General features: G+C 30.0%; 1 protein-coding gene across 6 annotated transcripts in view; it reads right to left on the reverse strand.

Annotated features, from left to right (window-relative positions):
- LOC143233153 (RNA-binding protein 39-like) overlaps positions 1-20,383 on the reverse strand; it is a 49,648-nt gene that overhangs the window by 8,496 nt on the left and 20,769 nt on the right. For 2 of the 6 annotated variants that reach the window (XM_076469102.1, XM_076469097.1), the window contains 8 exons: positions 17,904-17,968; positions 14,501-14,553; positions 12,275-12,586; positions 10,286-10,363; positions 9,683-9,794; positions 3,948-4,040; positions 1,917-2,114; positions 1,156-1,221 (listed from right to left, as the gene is read on the reverse strand). In XM_076469102.1, the coding sequence (XP_076325217.1) occupies positions 1,156-1,221; positions 1,917-2,114; positions 3,948-4,040; positions 9,683-9,794; positions 10,286-10,363; positions 12,275-12,586; positions 14,501-14,553; positions 17,904-17,960 (969 nt within the window). In that variant the 5' untranslated portion in view covers positions 17,961-17,968. Of the gene's footprint in view, positions 1-1,155; positions 1,222-1,916; positions 2,115-3,947; positions 4,041-9,682; positions 9,795-10,285; positions 10,364-12,274; positions 12,590-14,500; positions 14,554-17,903; positions 17,969-20,383 lie in introns of all 6 variants that reach the window. The other 4 variants (XM_076469100.1, XM_076469096.1, XM_076469099.1 and 1 more) reach the window with 3 other exon arrangements.

Here is a 20,383-nt window from a genome sequence, read left to right on the forward strand (position 1 = left end):
CATTTATAATCTGTAGTCATTCCAGTACAAAAAAAAAAGATAATCTATATTAATTTTCTAATTTTTTATGACAGTTACAAGATTGGTTAAAATGAAGTTTTTTCTTAAGGAACATTTGTTAAAACTGTCTGGACATTATAAGGATTTTGCATGTGAAATTTAACTTTTTTTTTTCTAATACATAAAAGTAATTTTAATCTTAAAGTGAAAATGACTTTGCATGTCAGATAGACATCATGCAAAAATAAGAAAGGCATGAGAAAAACATTGCTTAAACCATAAGACACAATAAAAACATCTGGTATTTTTATATGGAAAGCCTTTTAATGTTTCTTGATAATCTGCCATGTTTCATGAAGAAGCACTTACTAATTTAAAAGTAATAGAATGAAGACTATAACAAGCATACAACAGTCATGAGATCAGTCCCAGAAACTGGGCCCACACTAAAAGAGTGAAGATTTTTTTATACACATCTGTTTTTCTCCCAGCCCTTCCAAAAATAAAAAACAGCTAGCCTTTGAATGTGCATATATAAAGTTTGTTTTTTCAACTGCTTACCTAACTGAAATAAAAACACTTACCAGTGTCATATTTAATTATTCAACATTTACGCTTGTTTCACACATTCACATATTTACACACGGGCTATTTATTATATTCATCTCATATTCTTAACCAACAGATTAAAAGGAATACAATTGGTTAACAATACATACTATTAACTCACACAATTCTCATCATATAATGGAAGTTCACCATTACTCTTATTATGAGTCCATGGCTATTAATTGTCCAGTGCACATTTTTGTAACAGAATATGCACCATTATTACACAGATTCACAATTCAATGTACTAACCACAAAGCCATATCAAATAGAACTGGCAAGTGTCAAGTAGCATACTATTAAACAAAAACAGGTCACTGCAAGTCACAGAAGTTAAAGTACTAATTCTCACTACAATATATAGAATATAAGAAAAAAATTAGGTTACAGAATACACAAGTTTGTATTTTGTTTGTGACACTTCAATGTATTAAGTATCGAGTAAAATGAGCATAATAATAAAATATGAAAAGTGATAATTGTTCAATAAATATTCTATATCTGGAAAAATTATTACTGCATTCTTAAAAGAGTCATCCTACTTACCGTAATGAAACCGTAACCTTTCGACCTCCCTGTCTCTGTATCTCTAATTAATTCCACTTTTTCAATCTAGAAGAAATTGAAACATACCTTTAAGCAAATAATACTCCTTTTTAAAGATTAAACAGAAAGGAAATGCACAGTAATGCTGAAGAACATATAAAATTTATATAAAAATAGTTTACTGAACTACCCCAACAATAACAAAATAATGTATCACAAACTCCTGTAACAGAATTTGGCAAAAAAATCAACACACTTTTTGTGTAAAAAAGTTACTATATTTTCTTATCTAACCTTCAAAACCTTCCTGACATAGCACAACTTTTCTAATAGAGCTGTCTCTCTTTAAGATGTTGAATTTTCCTTTTATTAATACAGTCACTCTACATGTGATACAAAGTATAATATGTATGTATGAAGATAATGCACAGATGAAATGACACATAAGTCTTAATAATTATATAAAGAATTACAAAATACTTACTTGTTCAGTATCTCACAAGATTTTGACATAAGTGGTTAATTTCATGGCATTAAATTATTAAACTAAAAAGAGTACTTTATGCAGTATTTTATTAAACTTTAACTATTCACTTCATTATCATGCATCTCTAAATTTCAGTGTTATTCTCTGGTACTTCATTTTCTCTTCAAGATTAAAATAATTACTTTCTGATGACTAGTTTTTAGTGAGAAGAAAATATATAAAATGTTTGTAAATACAACTCCAGCAACAAATTTAAAACTGTAATCAAACCTACCCTTCCAAAAGGCTCAAAAATTCCCTTCAACATATCTTCTGTAATGTTAAAATGCAATGATCCAACATACAATCGCATAGGTCCATAACTGCCTTTCTGAAGATTGCTTGCAAGTGCTGCTGCTCTATTTTTTTCAGCTTGAGAGGGTTGGACAATTATTGGTATACCCAGAAGCTTCTGACCATTCAATCCACAAGCCTGATAATGGTTAGGTCATGAGTTCAAAAGTGTAGCAAGTTACTATCTCTAACATTCAACTTTATAAATGAAACAAAGAATAACTTTATAAGCTTTATACCAACTGTTAAAGTATATATATTCATACATATATATATGTGTGTGTGTGTGTGTGTGTGTGTGTGTGTGTGTGAAGTTATAATACAGATAAGTAGCATAAATACATACATAGGTCAAAATCTCACCAAAAGTACAATTAACAATTTTCAATAAATACATTAAAGAAAAATTCCTTATCATTTCTATTACATGTAACATGAAGATTTCTCTGGATGCAGATGTTTCAGAAGTTTCTGAACAACACTTAACACTTCTAACATAGATCATAAACTTTGACCTCATGCGCTAGCAGCTGGAAATAGGAGGTCTGATCAAAAAGTTCTAAGACTTCTTCTGTTACAGATATCAGTAGGGAAACAGTGAGCTTCACTGAGGTATGTACAAAGTACAAATAGTGATCTACCCCACAAACAAGCCATTTCTCCAGACCTTAAATTTGTGTTGCAAATAACATGTTCAAAGACAAACGTATCTTTTGTTCGTCATAATAAAAATGGACAGAAAAGAAGAGCAACATGTTTACAACAACTTTTGTGTGAAAAATAGTAAAGGAGGAACAGAAATCCTTGAATTGTTAAGAAATGCCTCTGGAAATGATTGCTTAAGTAAGGCTGTTGTTTATTAGTCGATAAAACCATTCCAAAATGGCCAGGAATCAGTTGAAGATGACCTACGTACTGAACGACCGTCAACCATATCCACTGATGAAATGGGTGCTGAGGTGAAAGACAATTAACCAGGCCTTTTATAGGTCTTAATTTCTGCGAGCTGTGTGAAAATGGTCACTGGATTCTTCATCATCACAACATGCCTTCACACACTGCTTTGTCTGTTCAGGAAGTTTTGGCAAGAAAAAAAATTCTTGTGATACCACAACTGCCATATTCTCCTGATCTTGCCTTGTGTTACTTTTTTCTGTTCCTAAAGATTAAAATTAAATCAAGAGGAAAAATCTGATGACATTCCAGCAATCCATAATTACGTAAAAGCAGAACTTAGTCGCATAACATTGAAGACTTCCAGCATTGCTTCTGAAAATGGCAAGAATGTTTGAACAAGTATCAGTTGGTGGAGATTACTTTGAAGGAGATAGCATATAATACTGGCATATGTACATTATTCTTCAGAATAAAAGTGAAGCCATAGAACTTTTTGATCATACCTCATACTGTCCAAAAACTTTGGGGTCCCCACAAGTTGCTCGACTCATACTTCTCCAAACAATTTCTATGTGTTAAATTAGATAAATTATTGGTTATTTTACAGAAATGTCTACATGTAATTCAATTTCTGTATGTCAACACAAAATGACTTCCCTCTGAAAAAAAAAAAAAAGTTATCCATCACCTTGATAACAAATTTAATTTTTTTTCAGTAAAATTGATTTGGAATTTTTAATAAGAAAACTCCTAGCCATGTGCGTGCGCATACACACACATTTATAAGTTGAAACTACCTTGACTGGAATTTTGTCCCCGATATTTAACTTAAATTTATGCATTACTTTTTTTATATATATATATATATACATGGGAACCCTGAATTTCTGAGATAAATGCAGTCCACAGATGTCTCCATAGAATTAATTCACCCTTCTCTCGGTCTGAACTTTCCATCAAACACATACACACTTTTAAAATATAAGCTAAATAATGAAGAAATATTAACTATCAAAATATGTTTAGTGAAAAACATACCTGTTAAAAGATGTTAAAAATAAGTAAAATTACTCACCAAAGAAACTGATTCTATGTCTACAAATTCCACATATGCAATCCCTTTAGACCTTCTAGTTCTGGTATCCACAATGATCTTTATGTCACGGACCTGTTAAACATAGTTGTTTAAAACTCAGAACACAGTCAATATCTTTAACATTTTAATTCAAAGCTATTCAGTACCAATTATAACATACTAATAATTCAAAACATTTCATCATTATCAGGAATATCTCAAAGTCATTAACACAGAAACTTCTTGTCAGTATTATATGATGCTGACTGAGTAAAGGTTACCATTAAAAGCTGCAGGTGAAATTACTCTTCAAGCTACTTGAATGACACCTTTGCCAAAAGACTGAAAAAAATAGGAAAACAATTGCAATGAAAATCCCATGAATAACTGATCTTCTACAAGGTGTCTGTAATGAGCTTTCTCAAGACTAAAGACACCCAAACAAGTTGCTTGCACCACCACATTCTACAGTTACATTCAAACCTGAATCGAAAAACTCATCAATGTATGCCACTAAAATTTTTATTTTTAATTTAAATAAATGTTTAAATTTTTCAGTCTTCCGCTACATGGTGTGTGTGTGTGTGCTCTAAATTACGTTTTAGATTTTCTTTCTCCCAGTTTCCCGAGATATAAAATTTGCTTATTATACACACAAGCACACACTTCCTACCAGAAATAACTTAACTGTAAAAATCAATAATTTAAGTTGGATAACAAAAATAAATGAAATATAATTTTTTTTGCCTTCAGTGACATGGAGAATGTATGATAGAACCTGAAATTCTGTTCACCCTGACCACTCTGCACTAATGCTAGATGATTTCTCTCTATTAGTAGTGATCAGACAGTTCAGAGTAATAAAACAAAATTAAATGAAAGCAGTTGTTAAGTTATAATGCAGCAAGCTTTTAAGATAAATAACATTAATTGTCTGTTACAATTTGCAGTCATTCTAATGAGTGTAGGTGTACTTAGTGTATATTAAACCAACTGTGACTTAAGATCAGTTAATTTTCTTGAAATATGTAGCTATAGGCACTGATCATATATGCAGAAATCTGAACTTTAATATCAAGAAACATAAAAATGCCACAGAAAAATGTAAAGTAAATTAATTGGCTTGAACAGAACATGTAGCAAGCACATCTCATGTTATAGATTGGACTATTGTTAAAGTGAATAATTAGGTGGAGTTAAAATGTGAATTATATACCAAAAAAACAAAAATAAATTGACAAAAGAAAAAAACAATATTGTGGTGACCAAAGAAGCTAGTCCAAGTTTAGAAAACGACTCTGGATATTTAAGTCTAGATAGCACCAAAGGAATACTGAATGTCAGTGAAGTTATACAATTTACGTGCAAACTTCTATTTTATTCTTGAAGACAGTTGTATTAGAACACTGAATGTTTTTTTTTTTAGGGCTGGGCCATGTTTTAAATAAATTATTTTTGTTCAATCATTTTGACCTTATGTGACCTTTCAGTTGTATAACTTTCATCAGTTTACATTCTCCTGCAACTCCACCTAACAAGTTTGTTTCCAAGGACTACAAATTTTGTTGGTCAAAATCTTTGTATTTCAATATTATTTAGCCTGTAAATTTTTCTGTACAATAACACATACCCATATTTATCTAATATTCAAAAATTACTGTTCTCAATATTTTTACTTATCAAGAGTGCTCTCAAGCAATGAATACCATAAACAAGATCATAAACCATAATTTTAATAATTTTATCCACTTTATAAATGGAAAAGTATTAAGAACAAAAGAGGCAAAATAATAACAAACCACATTTACATTCCCAGTTGTCTAAAAACATCACTCAAAATAACCTGACATAAATTAATACACAAATTTTCACCCTACTCTGTCTGAACTTTCTGTCAAACACATACAAACTTTTAAGAGATACACCAAATCAGAGAGAAAAATTAACTATTAAAATATATTTAGTGAAAGACATATTACCTTTTAAAAATTAACAAACAAGTATTCATCAAAGAAACAGATTATACATCTACAAATTCCACATATGCTATCCCTCTCCACCTTTTGGTTCTAGTATCCATTAAGTTAACCCTAAATTTATACACAGACTCAATAAAGGTACAAGTTAAAAGGCTGTCTTTAATTTGGTTATTTTCATGCACACCTTAATAAACACATTTACTCACTCATGGCTGGTTAATGACAATATCAAACAACTCTTAAAAATTCATCAAAGATAGTCAGTTAACTTGGTTATGAATATAGGTGTAATTCTTCAGAAAGGGAATTTTCCCCTTGTTACAGACAGAGTACAGTACAACCAATTTGTAAGACCTATGTGAAGACAAAGGTGTATATACATATAAGACATGGACATAATATGCTAGCTAACCAGCAGCGTTACTCCTCTATGAATCTGTCAGTCATATAGTCTGTTCTTTCTGATTAATGAAGATTGCTGAGTAGTAATGAAATAAGCAGCTTTCAAACGTTTCTCATATAAGGACTTACCATACAATGATAATAACTGACAAAAGCTCTGATGTTATCCACATTAGTGAGAGATCCTCAACAGTTGTTTTATCAACAAGATTATTATCATCAACTTTGACAGGATATAAATGGGGTGCTTGTAAAACAAAAATTCATAAAACCTTCTTTAAAACGTTTCACCTCTGTAGACACTGCCCAAATTGAAAAGGCCACTCTTAGTGAACAGGAGCAAAAATAAACGAGTCTTAAATGCTGAAGGTCAAGATGTGGTCGAATTGCTCAAGTATAGAAATGGGCAAATATGTGGCTGTTGATTTATTCACTTGTTTGTCCACAACAGTTCTGAAATGGCTAAATAAAACTAAGTAAAAAAGCATCTGTTTACATTCTCATTGTAGTATGAGAATGGTGAATGCAGCAGCACAGCAATGATTTATAGAGGTTATGTAATAACATGACTACAGTAAACATAAAAGCAATTTGTAACCATATCGGATGCAAATATTATCAAGGTAAACATGGCCTCTGCTACACATTCACCTGGATCTCTGTTCATTTTCAATTATTTATTAGCAAATTAGGCAATATATGCCAATAAAAGTATGAATAAAAGTGCAGAAATGTCAGTCATTATATGACAAATCCTTATTCCTTCCCATCATCAATGACATTCATGATAGATACCAGTAAATTATTCACCACTGCAAAGATAAGACTTAAGTCAGGCTAACAAAACCAGTTACAGTCTTGCTGGTTGAGAAGATAGATATCTTAAATTATTTAATCCTGATAATATATTTTACAATGGAAAGCAATTCAAAGCCTATAAAAGTCTTGATCCTTACAACTATTTTGTGGCCAAACTTGACATGATGTCACACTGTGGAAAGTGTGCAAAATGTCCAAATACATAACTTATTCAAGGGTAAGTTAAAATTGTTTTTAGTAACTAGTACTATTATTTGTTTTATAAGTAACAAATTTATGATCTAGATACACTCCATTGTATTGTACTGCATTTTAAGTCCTCCTGTCTTGTAGGACCACTTTCTTCAGTACAAATTACCATGTATTTTACACACAACTTAGATTTTATGAAACAACCTCTCTTGACAAGCCACATTTTTGACAAAAACTTGGGCCTTCCATTAGCACTACTTGTATGGGCTTCTTGTATCATAATATTTGGATTAAAGAAGCACCAATGTTTACAAGATCTGTGCAATATAATTGTGACAAAGTGCACTATATATACAAGTAGTACTAACCAGATACAAAATAGAACCTGCAGAGCCTATAGTACAAAGATGGTTTCAAAGTCTTTTTAATGCTATTCAAGTCTGCACAATCTACTGTCACAGTCCATTTAACTTATATGTACTGGATCTTTGGGAAACCTTTAAAATAACTCTGGATTTTTTGTCTGGTTGTATGTACAACTAACTGCCACACAGCTGACTCATTTCAAATACTTAATCCTAAATTTCAATACCTGCAACTAAACTGTCTTTCTGCCATGTCCAAAATGGCAATGTTCATTTATTGACTTGCTGGTAATGTGTGCATGATGTCACCCCAATAGGATTTATAGGACATGTTACGTTACAATCTTTCTTGCCTCAGAATATGAAATGTTAATTCAAAATTTAGTGCCTCTTTCTCCTCAACTATATTTAGGTATGACCTAAAGACAATGTTTCAAAACTGTTGTCCATAAGCTCCTTTCAGGTATTCTTCTTCAGAAAAAAAAAAAAAAAAAAAAAGGTCTCAGAGCAAACCAACACTTGAGAACTTAAAATATTCAGCTATATACACAAGACAGATATGTATGAATTAAGAAAGAAAATGTACTTTATTTCTGGGGTTTAGTGCATTAAAAAATAATGATTGGCCTGTTGGTTTTTCTAAGAAAGAATAAAAAAATCTTGGAGTTTTCATACAGTAAAACATTAAGATCAAACTTTAAAAGAAATCCACAATTTTAGTTTTTCTTTCAGGAAGCAGTTTCCAAAACTTGCAGACAAAAGAATTCGTTTTCTGTTATTTGTGAGAGAAGATTTTCATCATCTGTGACATTGAAGTAAAAATATTAAAGTATGACAAATTCTGAAACCTACACGAGTCTAAACCCAAGCAACATTACAACAAAATAATATACAAGGTGTTCGGAAAGTAACTGTGCACTTATATATTTATTAAAAGATGTTTCAAAATAAAATACAGGAGGTAAATATGAATGACAATTATAAACAATGTTGAAAGTGACCCCTGTTGGCATCAATACAGGCTTGGATCCTTCTTATTTTGTTTCTAAACATTGCTATCAGGTGCTGGTTTGAAATAGACTGAATGAATGCTGTTATAACATATGATTACAAAACTGCACAGTGACTTTCAGAATACCCTGTAGAACTTTGCTTAAGATAAAATATAGAAAGATAGATATTAATACTATAGTGGTCTCACAAACTAATTTTTCTTTAAAATTATACTATTATTATGTGGCCCAACTCAAGAATACACATAATGCTTTACCCTAGACACCAGCCAACTAACCTGGAAATAACTACAGTATGGGGCTTCTTATCTAGATATTCTAGCCCAAAATAGTTTATTACAGTGGTCAGGTAGCACACAACTACCTTGGTCTCTTACATGGATCACTGTTCCCACCAAATATATGGGAGAATATTAAGATCTCAAACAGGGTAAGCTGTACAAATAGAACCTTTCCTGAAAGGATCTTTCATTACAAACAGAAATATCTTACAGAGATCCATAAACTTCTCGATACGTATGCAAAAAACAACACAAAAACCAAAATTTCACTAGTTAAAAAATGAAAAAGATGTTCAAACTGATAAAAAAACTTTCATAAAATAACAATTTTCCTTAATTTAAACCACGTATATGCTCTTCAGGTTCAAATGAGAAAAAAGGGAGTAAAGAATTTCATTTTGTCTAAATGCTCTGCATTTTAGTTTTTCATGTTAAAATGTTGGATTTATACAAATTTCTGTACATAATTCTTATTAATATTAATTCCATTTTAGATGTATTTGCAAGAAACAGTTTAAGCAAGAGGTGAATTGTCTAGACATAACTAATTTAATTAATACAATGCCTTAAGCTTCAACTTTAGATTTATGACATAATTACAAACATTTTTTCTCAAGAATGTGATCAGTGTTCATAAACAAGGAATATTAATTCAACTGTATTTTAATCTCAATAAGAACTAACCTTTCCCACTGAAGAAAAGAATTCTTCCAGATCTCGACTTCGTATTCTTGGAGACAACTGCATACACAGAACAGTTCGTAAATCACGTTCCTCTGCACTCATTTCAAATGATCTAAAAATGTGCATGTATATATATCAGCATGTATAAATACTCAAGTGCTTTATTTTTTTGGATACGTATTTTTGTTAACTGCTTTCATTTAAACATCTTTCTTGAAAAACTAATATAGATGTCCCAATAACTGAATGACTTAACTGAAAGTAAGATTTTTGATTGGCCACTACTTTATTCAGTGTTACAGTGAGGCTGGCTCAAATACAACTGATTAAATGAATATCACCATATTAACATAATGTCATTTCAGTTTACACAACTTCACCACAACCTGGATCTTGATAATGTTCATACCACAAAAGATGGTATAAATTTACATTTAAAAAAAAACATACTAAACTTTTTTTTTTTACCACACAAGTTAAATGTAATGGGAAATTATTTTATACAAGAACTAACTGCTGACAAGTAACAAAATTCAGTTAAAATATTCAAAGACAGTAATTAGTTACCTAAAACTGAATTTTAAACTTATATAGTAAACACACCTGTCCATAGAAGCATGTCTCGGAGATACAGGAGGTGAAACCACTCCTCCACTTCTGCGTCTTTCTCGACTCTTGCTTCTTAAGTAAAGAAAAATGTTTCATGCATTGTATACTCCAAATATAAATGCTAATTCAAGAAGCAAAATATGTTTAGATCAATAAAAAAACAAGCATTTTTATTTTAATAAAACTGAGAAGGTTCTGTAATAGAAATTTATTAATAAGTTCTGTTTAACAAGAACTCAGCTTTCACATCATTACTGACAAACAGCAGTTAATTTCTACTGACTATAATTGCTTTACTTTTAAATTAATTACTTTATATATTGATTTTAACTTCTAAACACTCTTCTTCAGTAAGGGCATTCCACAAATTCTATCACAAACAAGCAATAAAATGTTGGTAAACATACAGCAAAATACTAACAAAAGCCCACTTTCAAAAATTCTATACCTCTAATTTTGTCTGTTAAAAGATACAAAATAACATGCTTAAATAACATGTAACAAAATAACATGCTTAATTTTGTATAAATTACACAGCTTGTACATAAAAACATTTTTCAACACACTTCTTTCTAGTCAACACTGGAGGGTGAGTCATAATGTAAGTTTACCATAATTTTACAGCAATGGTGTTGGCTACATGATAGTGATGTAAAAAATTGTTTCTTTAGATTTCTTTGTGTCCTGTTAAATATTTTAAAATTCTTAATATATTTGAATGTACTTGGAAGATCTCACAGCAACAATATAATGTAGCTTTCAACAATGGCAGTAGTTATTAGGCCAACATCTAATAACAATCAACTCCATGACAATTTCATTCAGCTTCAAACAGCAAGTTCTACTCTTCAAAGTTAACTTCTAAAAATACAACTTCACCACTCACAATGAATTTTTACCCTTACAGTTTTTCCTACTCCATAACAGATAGTTACTTGAAAACACAAATGCAAAGAATTAATGAAATATAATGAATTTTTCAGTTCTAATGGGCTTAATTTTACAAAAGTAAATATATCTACAAAGTGGGCTTAATTTTACAAAAGTAAATATATCTACAAAGTGGGCTTAATTTTACAAAAGTAAATATATCTACAAAAGCACACTGTAATAGTTAAAAATCATTAAATTACATCCCACAAATCTTCTTCCACCAATAAGTTAATATTTCTTTTCTAGATAATAATCTCACTTTAATTAATATTCAGTTTTCTGTACACGTGCACTGTTCATGTAATAATTCAAACTTAATGTTTTATTACATGATGTAAAAAATTTCAATTAAATGTTAATCAGCCTTAAAGATAACTAAAACTGAATTATTTTAAATGTACATAAAAAATAGTGAAAAGATATGTAGGAATATGTTTGTACACATTAAATGTCTTAAATTTTACGCTGACTGCATGAAAACAACTGAAGTTGTCTAGATGTAGACCTATGAATGTACTTTAATGCCAGTTTAATAAATTACATTTGGTCTAGTAAAAACTTCCACAATTATATTAAGATGGAGCATTATTCAAATTTACAAGTGAACTGGAACACACTATAAAAAATACTAAACTTCTGAAACCTTGTGGCATTATCAACCAATTTAAAGATTTTTAATTTACACGAATTTGGGCACATGACCTGTTGAATAGAATAGAAATTAAATTAAAAATAATCTGATGTGTGCTAAGAATTATCACATTCAGAATAATCTCCCTCCTTTTTTTAAATTTATAAACATTATATTCCAATAGATGTAAACATGCTTATACTTTTCATTCTTTTCATTTCTGTAAGCATTGAACAATTTACAAGTAAACAGACATTTTAAAGTACAAATGATGTTTTGTACTTTAAAAGTTTGGTAAACTTCAAACTTTTTTAACATGTACTTTATCTAGAAAATTAAAAACATGTCAAACAGTGTTCATACATAAAACTATAGTATTATTCAAGTTTGAAAAATATCTTAAAGGTGTAATAGCACACCTGCTTCTTTTCCATACTCTGTCAGAGCTCCTACTATGGTGTCTATAATCGCGGCTGCGACTACGAGACCTACTTCTTTCTCTGCTGCGGCTTCTATGACTACGTCTTTCTCTGCTACTTCTACCACGATCAATTCTCTCCCTGCTTCTAGTGCGGCTTCTACTCCTTCGACTCTTTCTGCTATGACTTCTACTCCTTCGACTCCTCCTGCTGCTTCTACTATGGCTTCTGCTCCTTCGACTTCTTCTACTACTCCTGCTTCGACTTCTACTCCTGCTCCTACTCTTTCGACTTCTTTTACCACTTCTGTTTCTACTAAATTGATTCCTTAAATGTTACTTACAATTTAAATAATCACTGCACAAAGACATTCATTCATTATTTTATACGTTCAAGTTGAACACTCAAACCTTTTTAGCTGCACCTTTTTCTTCACACCTGAGGTGTTTTTTATTAGATTTTATTACTTTCCTTTTAACACACAAACCATAGCAAGTTAGAAAAAAGTGACATTTAATAGTAGTAACCTATATTGTGTATCTCAGAACGGCTGATATGGGTATTAACACTTTTATTCATAAGCAGAGAACAACGTTTCGACCTTCCTAGATCATCTTTAAGTTAACAATTTTTAACAAAGATTGTTAATCTAAAGATGACCTAGGAAGGTCAAAACATTGTCCACTACTTATAAATAACAGTGTTAATACCCATACCAGCCATTGTGATATACATTTTTATTTCAAGTGGGTTTCTCATCATCAAGAGTAACCTATATTACCTTTAAGACTGCAACTGTTATTCAAAACAGATCTTTATTTCACACAATTTTTTTTTATAAAATATGTAATGGTGGTTTCCTCTCTAAAACAGAGTTGATAACTTCCTTTATGGTAATGCCACAAAAAGCAGATTAACAGTTTTTCATAATCACAACATGTGCTCAGTACAGCCATATCAAGCATCATTATTTACAATGATAAAGTGATGCTAAACACTCTTTAAATTAGAAGGTTTCATAAAATTTAGCAAATTTATGCTTAAAAGTTGACAATGAATAAAGAATAAAACCCTACATCCATACAATTGTTTTGAAAGTTTGAACTTCAAACTGCTAATCTAATTTTCTTAGCTAAACAAGATTTTTGTGCCTGCACATGCTTTCACCCTAAAGTCCTGCCGATCTACATCAGCTGTCTTTAAACTAAATGAAAAGTCCAACTTTACTCCTTTACTTTAAGATGAAACTGTAATAAAAATGTTAAGACTGATAGCTCATGTTACTTTTTTGTGTGGGAGTGCACAAATGTGTCAAAATTGAGCAGTTTTTGTTCAATACTTTGCAATTATGTCTTACCTTTACATCAAATTCAACACCTCTGTAGGCTGTAAATATACACATCAGTGTACCAAATTTGAAAAAAAAAAATCAATGAAAGTATGTTTTTCTATCAAATAAATTTTCCATACTTTTAGTGCAAAAGAAAAAAAGGAAAAATTCAATACAAATTAGAGATTTTATATCTTCTGTATTTCTTAAGGGAGTGGCTGGAAATTTGTTACGTGAAGTAAAGATACAACAGATCACATCCACAGAAGATACACGACCATATAGATTACCATTGTCCAAGCTACATAAATTGAAATAATTAAATTATCAACTCCTGTTAATAACAAACAATGTGTTTTTCAGGTTGGTTTGGTTGCATGACAAGCTACCTTTTATATCCATCAATGAAAGAGAAAGAAATTTGTGTATGATACAAAGCATGAATAAACAGGAAAAAAAAAAACTGTTTTGGGATGGGCAATAAAATTCTAAAACACAAGTCTATTACTTGCAGGTAACCAGACTCACCTGCAGAAAAATAGGATATTGAAATTTGTTTTCATTTCTCTATGCAAGTTATGCTAAATAAATATATAAAATGATGAAATATAGCTTGTAAAGTACTTTTGTGAAACATTATGGAAACATTTATAAAATTATTTTTAACTAAATTTTAAAACTGATACGAAGCTGTACATTTGACACCTCAAATGTTGTTGGTTCAGATAGGATAAATGTAATTTTATGCTAATAGCTTTAATATACTTAGCAATCAAAGTAACATACTGCTCTACTTTTAGTAAAATACAAAAATAATAACTGTTTCAATTAATTACTTTTAAATATCTGTTAGCATGGCATAAAAGTGTATAAATACAATACAAGCATACACCTACCTACTGTTTTCTTTATCAGACACAGAACTATCACATGAAGCACTCAAATTCACCTGAAATGAGAGAAATATGTTAATCTACATTATTAAAAATTCCTGAATATGACAACTCAGTAATATTTAAATCTGCATTCTATTACACATGCCTTCCTTACTCAAAGTCTAAAAACTCCTCAAACATATCTTTCACATAAACAGTAACAGCCAATTTCAAGAACCACAGTGCAACTGTACAATTTCACATTTTATATCAATTAGTAACTCATGCCATATTACTTTATTGTTGCGACAACAACAAAAGACTTCTTGTGTCAAAATAACCATTTCGTTATATTTATGATAATGTAATTTTAGAATTGAAGAATTTTATCTTATTGCAAACCAGAAGGCATGTATGCAGAGAAGAAATAGTCACTTTTTTGTATTGGAAGAAAATACTTTTTGTACAGTCACAAACTGTATAAATATTTGTATATTTCAGCATCTTTAAACATGAAGAAATTATGGTATTTAAAAGCGACTGTATAATAAGGAATCATCTCCAATTTAAACTAATATTTCTTAACCATTAATCTGCGATTAAAAGAACTAGTTTTCATAAAAGGGTTTAAAGCACTGAATGTATAAAGTTAAAAAAAACATAAGAATAAAACAATATTATGGAATTAGCAAATTGGGAAAACCTTGGATATTTTATCCACAGCAGATAGAAACATTTTATATAGAATACAACAAAAAGACAGCAAGACATATTTCAGCTTCTTTAAAACTGACCTTCAGCTACTTTTCCTTTACTGAATCTGATGTACTATTTTTTTTATATGTGATATCTGATAGCTGTCTTTTCCTTATTTCACAACTAAATTGTAAATGAACGGGCTCAATGAACTGCAACAAAAGTTACCTACTAAAATATCATCATGGCAGTTTTATCTTTTTCTTATTTTTAATGTAAAAAATGTATGTATTTTCTGCTTTCAACATGATATCAAAATTTCACAAATCTGAGAAGCCAAAATCAATAACTTTAACAAATATTTTATATTTCCTCTTACGGTAAACCAAGCTGGAGATGATTCAAAGAAAAGAAATAGAAAATAATTCTGTAAGAAATTTTTTCTTGATTCAAGTTTTACTTAGTGTAGAGACATTGAATTTATGTACTAATTTCTTATAATTTATAATTATAAAACACCATTTCAACATACCTGAATACAATAGTTTCCCCCACAAATTTGTTTTAAAAAATAAAAATACATAAAATACTTTTTAAAAATCCTTTACACTATAAACTATGTTCCAAGTTACCACATCGTACTTTCCAATAGAGTACAAAGGATGTTCACGTCAATGATGGGTCTACAAGACAAAGCAGAACATTGTAAGAATTGTGATCATAGCTAGACTTAAAAAACTTCAGACTTAATCTTGGCTTTACTTAAATAGGACAAAAAAAAAAAAAACAGCATTTGCCATCATAATTATACAAGGTTTAAGTCCACATGAATTGTACACTTTTTCTATCTCGTCACCAAAACAAATGCTTAATTCTATATTTAACCAAACTAAATGCCTGTATTTGTACAGATAATTTTCAAATGCAATGAAACACTATAATGAATAATTATTTCACTATTGAGAAAAACACAGGTGGTACAAAATTATCTTTCCTATTTTAAAATTTAATAACTAATTACTAAAATACCACCATACAGTTTAATTCCTTGTAGTTTCATTGACATGTTAGTAGACTTTGTGTTCACCATTAGTGGCTCTCATTATGTTTAATCAATATTCAATTTTGGTCCACATTCACTGCATCATGTCCACAATTACTCTGTCCATTATCCTGACCTACAGCTTCATGACGTTTGCTATAAGTGTGCAATACATGATATCTTTAACACACACCCCTACTTCTTTCCTGTACTTACATCTGTAATTATGCTGCACCACAGTGAACGATTTGACCTCTGAAAGCCAAATGACCCAATATGCCTTTTCTTGCACAGTTACCAATTTTATGGAGTAAAACTACTCACTAGAGTGAGAAAAAATACAACAGTGAAAACTGTTTGAGTTGGGCTACATCATGTTGAAAACTGTATGGTTGAATTTCCTTAAGTTACCTAATATTAAATTTTAAAATAGGAAAGATAATTTTGCACTACCCTGTATACACACTTTATAGAACATATATTAAATCAAAATGCATCCAAACTTTTCACCATAAACTTAGTCAGATCATGTTAAGATGTTATAACTTTCATAAAATGCACAAGCCCTAACTCAGCATTATATTTCAGCTTGACAAAATATCTTTTATTTTAATCACTATTTCAAACATATCAAAGATCATGTCAGAGAAACAATATTCTTGTTTGTAGAAGTTAAGCAGCATGTCGATTCACTTGATATATACCATTTTATTCATTCTGAAGCTATAATTAAGTACTTCCGCAAGTTTCTTAAAAGTTAACAAAAGAAGAGGAATCCTAAACATGCCCTTTTTTTAACTTGCTCTGACAATTAACTGTGCTTGAATTAAACTTTACAATACCATAAACAGACAAGCAGGTTTCTAACCATGCTTGTTTCAGAAGTATTTACCATGCAACAGTGAAAATTTATTAATGCATTTTACATATCACTTAATGAAAAACGGTGCTGCTAAAATGTACTTGTAATGACATATATAACAGCAAATCAAATATGCTTAAAATGAAAAATAATTAGTTTTTTATGGAAAAGGGTAAGCAATACAAAACAGACAGTTGGATACTGCAATACATACTGTTGCAACAGTTCAGTTCAAATACATCAGAAATTATCTTTCACTTTAAATGATAGAACAGTGAATGTCAAAACAATATTGAATGTTTTTATAAAATTAAGCGTAATACATATGGTAGTCATACTCATGTGATATAACACAACTATGACACTTTTTTTTCATGTGCAACTTTAATATGATGTTAGTAGCTTTCAGAAAGTTTACATAGTAACACTACAAAACAGTCCATCATATTCTAGGTAATCAAATAAAATATACTGTTTTTCCATTAGGAAGCACTATTAACAAAACAATTCTGCTATAAAATTAAGTAACAAAACTGCAAAAGTGTGTTTTATAAGTATCAGATTACTTAAATTTATGTACCACTAATCAATACACCAATTACTTAATAGAGGCCATTTCACAATACATCTATCATAAATAGTTGGTAATTCCAATAACAACTGATGTTTACACAAATACAAGAAAAAAGTATTCATTTGCACAAATATCTTAATTAGGCTAAAACTGCATATACATAAACTAACATCACACATACATTGCATATTCTAAAATTAGCAAAAGTTATTCTGGTCATTAAAACTTAACAATACATTTTAAAACCTACCTTCTTATATGGAGCCTCAAGCAGAGCTTCAACATCTATATCAACCTCACCCATCATTCCTCCAACTGCATAAAAATAATTTTGTTAAAACTTTGCACACATAAAAACACAATAAAAAGCAAATGCTCAAATCTTTACTTCCACAAAACAAAATAATTATGAAGACAGTAATGTACACTGAAACATTAATTTTATAATAAAAAAATTGAATTTTAAATTTTGTGAAAGATTATGATACTTATAATTAGCATTAAATGTCATTTACATTTTAATCTGAAACCAAGCATCTCAATGTGGTATTTTGTACTGAACAGATTTCTTGCAGAACAGCTAAGTTAAGGCAAGTTAAATGGAAATTCAGGGTATATCACATCACAGAGTACTGATCTGCATGCATTTCTGGAATCTGACTTTGTAGGTAGGAAATGGAGCAATACACAAAATTTACAAAACAATCTTTATTAACAAAACCAGTGTTTGTGATGACTGTATTTAGCTGGTAAATGAAAGGTGAAACAACCTTACCAGTCCAGTGAGAACCCTTTCTTTAGGCTAAAAAAAAAAAGTTAAACTAAAATATCAAGTGCAAAATCAACCTCAGAAAATTATAGTTAGTAAATCAATAAACACCAAGTCTGTACCTTAGGAAAATCTATGTGACAACTCTTGAAGCCTACAATTTACTAAACAAAGAAAACCTGGCTTTGGCTACAAAACAATATTAATACATAAACAACCAAATGTTTCTACAGAATGCTCATCCAGGTGATCTTTGTAGAATGTGGTTTGAGTACAGCACAGCAGCCTGGGAACATAACCTAATTCTCTAACAAAAAAAAAAAAACAGCCACCTAAAAACATCACAAGTAAAGAAACAGTTATCATCTCTGCAAAATAATGTGCCTTGTAGCAAGCTAGCAGATAAAAATTTTTGTGTGTATCAGAATAAAGTAAGTTGAGATGGTTACTTGAGTGACTCTCTGAGTCAAACTGGGCATAAGGAAAATAAATTTCAAAAAATTTAAATATTTATAAAGAAGATAGTTAATATATGGTATAATCATATACCATATTGACATATGAATTTAGTTTCAAATTCTCAAAGTACGTTATTCGTACATTAACCATTATTATTAATTCAACATCCATCCTTGAGTGATAACAGCAACTTACAGTACTCATCACTATTGATTTTAATAAGATTTTCTAAATTATCTTACCCTGTAATATTCCTCAAAAATAATCATCTCAGAAAACACAACTTATATTTGATAAACACTTAAAAATAATGGCAGGCTACAGTTGAAATGCAGCATTTTGCAGGCAAAAAATGATCATTGCAACATATTAATTGATATGAAATTATATATGTATACATGCACAAGGTTTAAATCATTGTATCATAGTTATGTTTATTAACTTGGCCATTTCTAAGTACCTTATTTCTTATTAATAAACTCAATGTAACAAACCCTATTAAAAGTAATCTTGACAATTTTTAAGCTTCAAAGTAAGTTACATATTACCTTAAGGTAGTTTCACAATTATTAATAACTTCTAACAGTATGCATGGTACCATCTTCCAAAGTAACATACAATTATTTAAAATTATTTAGTTTCCAAACTGTTATAGCAGCAACAGGGGTCCACAATGTAATTTTATCTTGTTCTAGTAAGCTTCAGTCTTTTGTTCTTTGGTTACACGATATCCTTTGCAAGCCAAACTATATCAACTAAAACTGGTAGGGACACAGCTTACTTAGTCATGGTTGAGACTAATTTAAACTGCTAATATAAGTGTCGTGGTGTAAGTGGATTAAATTAGTGAAACATAATTTTTCATCAATTTTAATTCTATCACAAATCAAAACTAGTGTATGGATTTTGTAAAACAATTATTTATTGATTTCAACAGCACATGTTTCATTACTCAGAATAACTAACACTAGCTAGTCTTCTTGATACCAAACATAAGTTATAACACTAAATGACTAAATCTACACCAGTGGTCCCCAAACTTTTGCATCCTGCAAATCCATTTTATCAAAATGCCCATTCTTCAGGAATTTACTCCCTTTTGTGAATATAAATTTAAAAACAGAAATCTTTGAAATATAAAATTTTTCTTACAATTTTACTACACACTATTTTTATTACTTTATTTACTTCCACAATTATACTGCTCATCATTTTTATTCTAACAAAAAGAATATTTTATTTTTTATAATTAATAACCCAGTTGAGTAATAAGAAAACATTTCTGATAAAGACTTACAGTTCAAATGTTTGTTTTATAATATATACAGATAAATGCTGACAATCATTTTTTGTATTGTGATATAACATGTGTGCTCAAGTAAGTGGTTTTCTCCCTAAACATTACTTTGGAACTATAATAAAAGCTTAAGAATAAACCTTACAAACCAGACTGGCAGCCTCTTACAAAGTACTGTGAATCACATTTGCATGACATGGAATTA

The sequence above is a fragment of the Tachypleus tridentatus genome, chromosome 12 (assembly GCF_004210375.1).
Source record: "Tachypleus tridentatus isolate NWPU-2018 chromosome 12, ASM421037v1, whole genome shotgun sequence".
Classification (NCBI taxonomy): domain Eukaryota; kingdom Metazoa; phylum Arthropoda; class Merostomata; order Xiphosura; family Limulidae; genus Tachypleus; species Tachypleus tridentatus.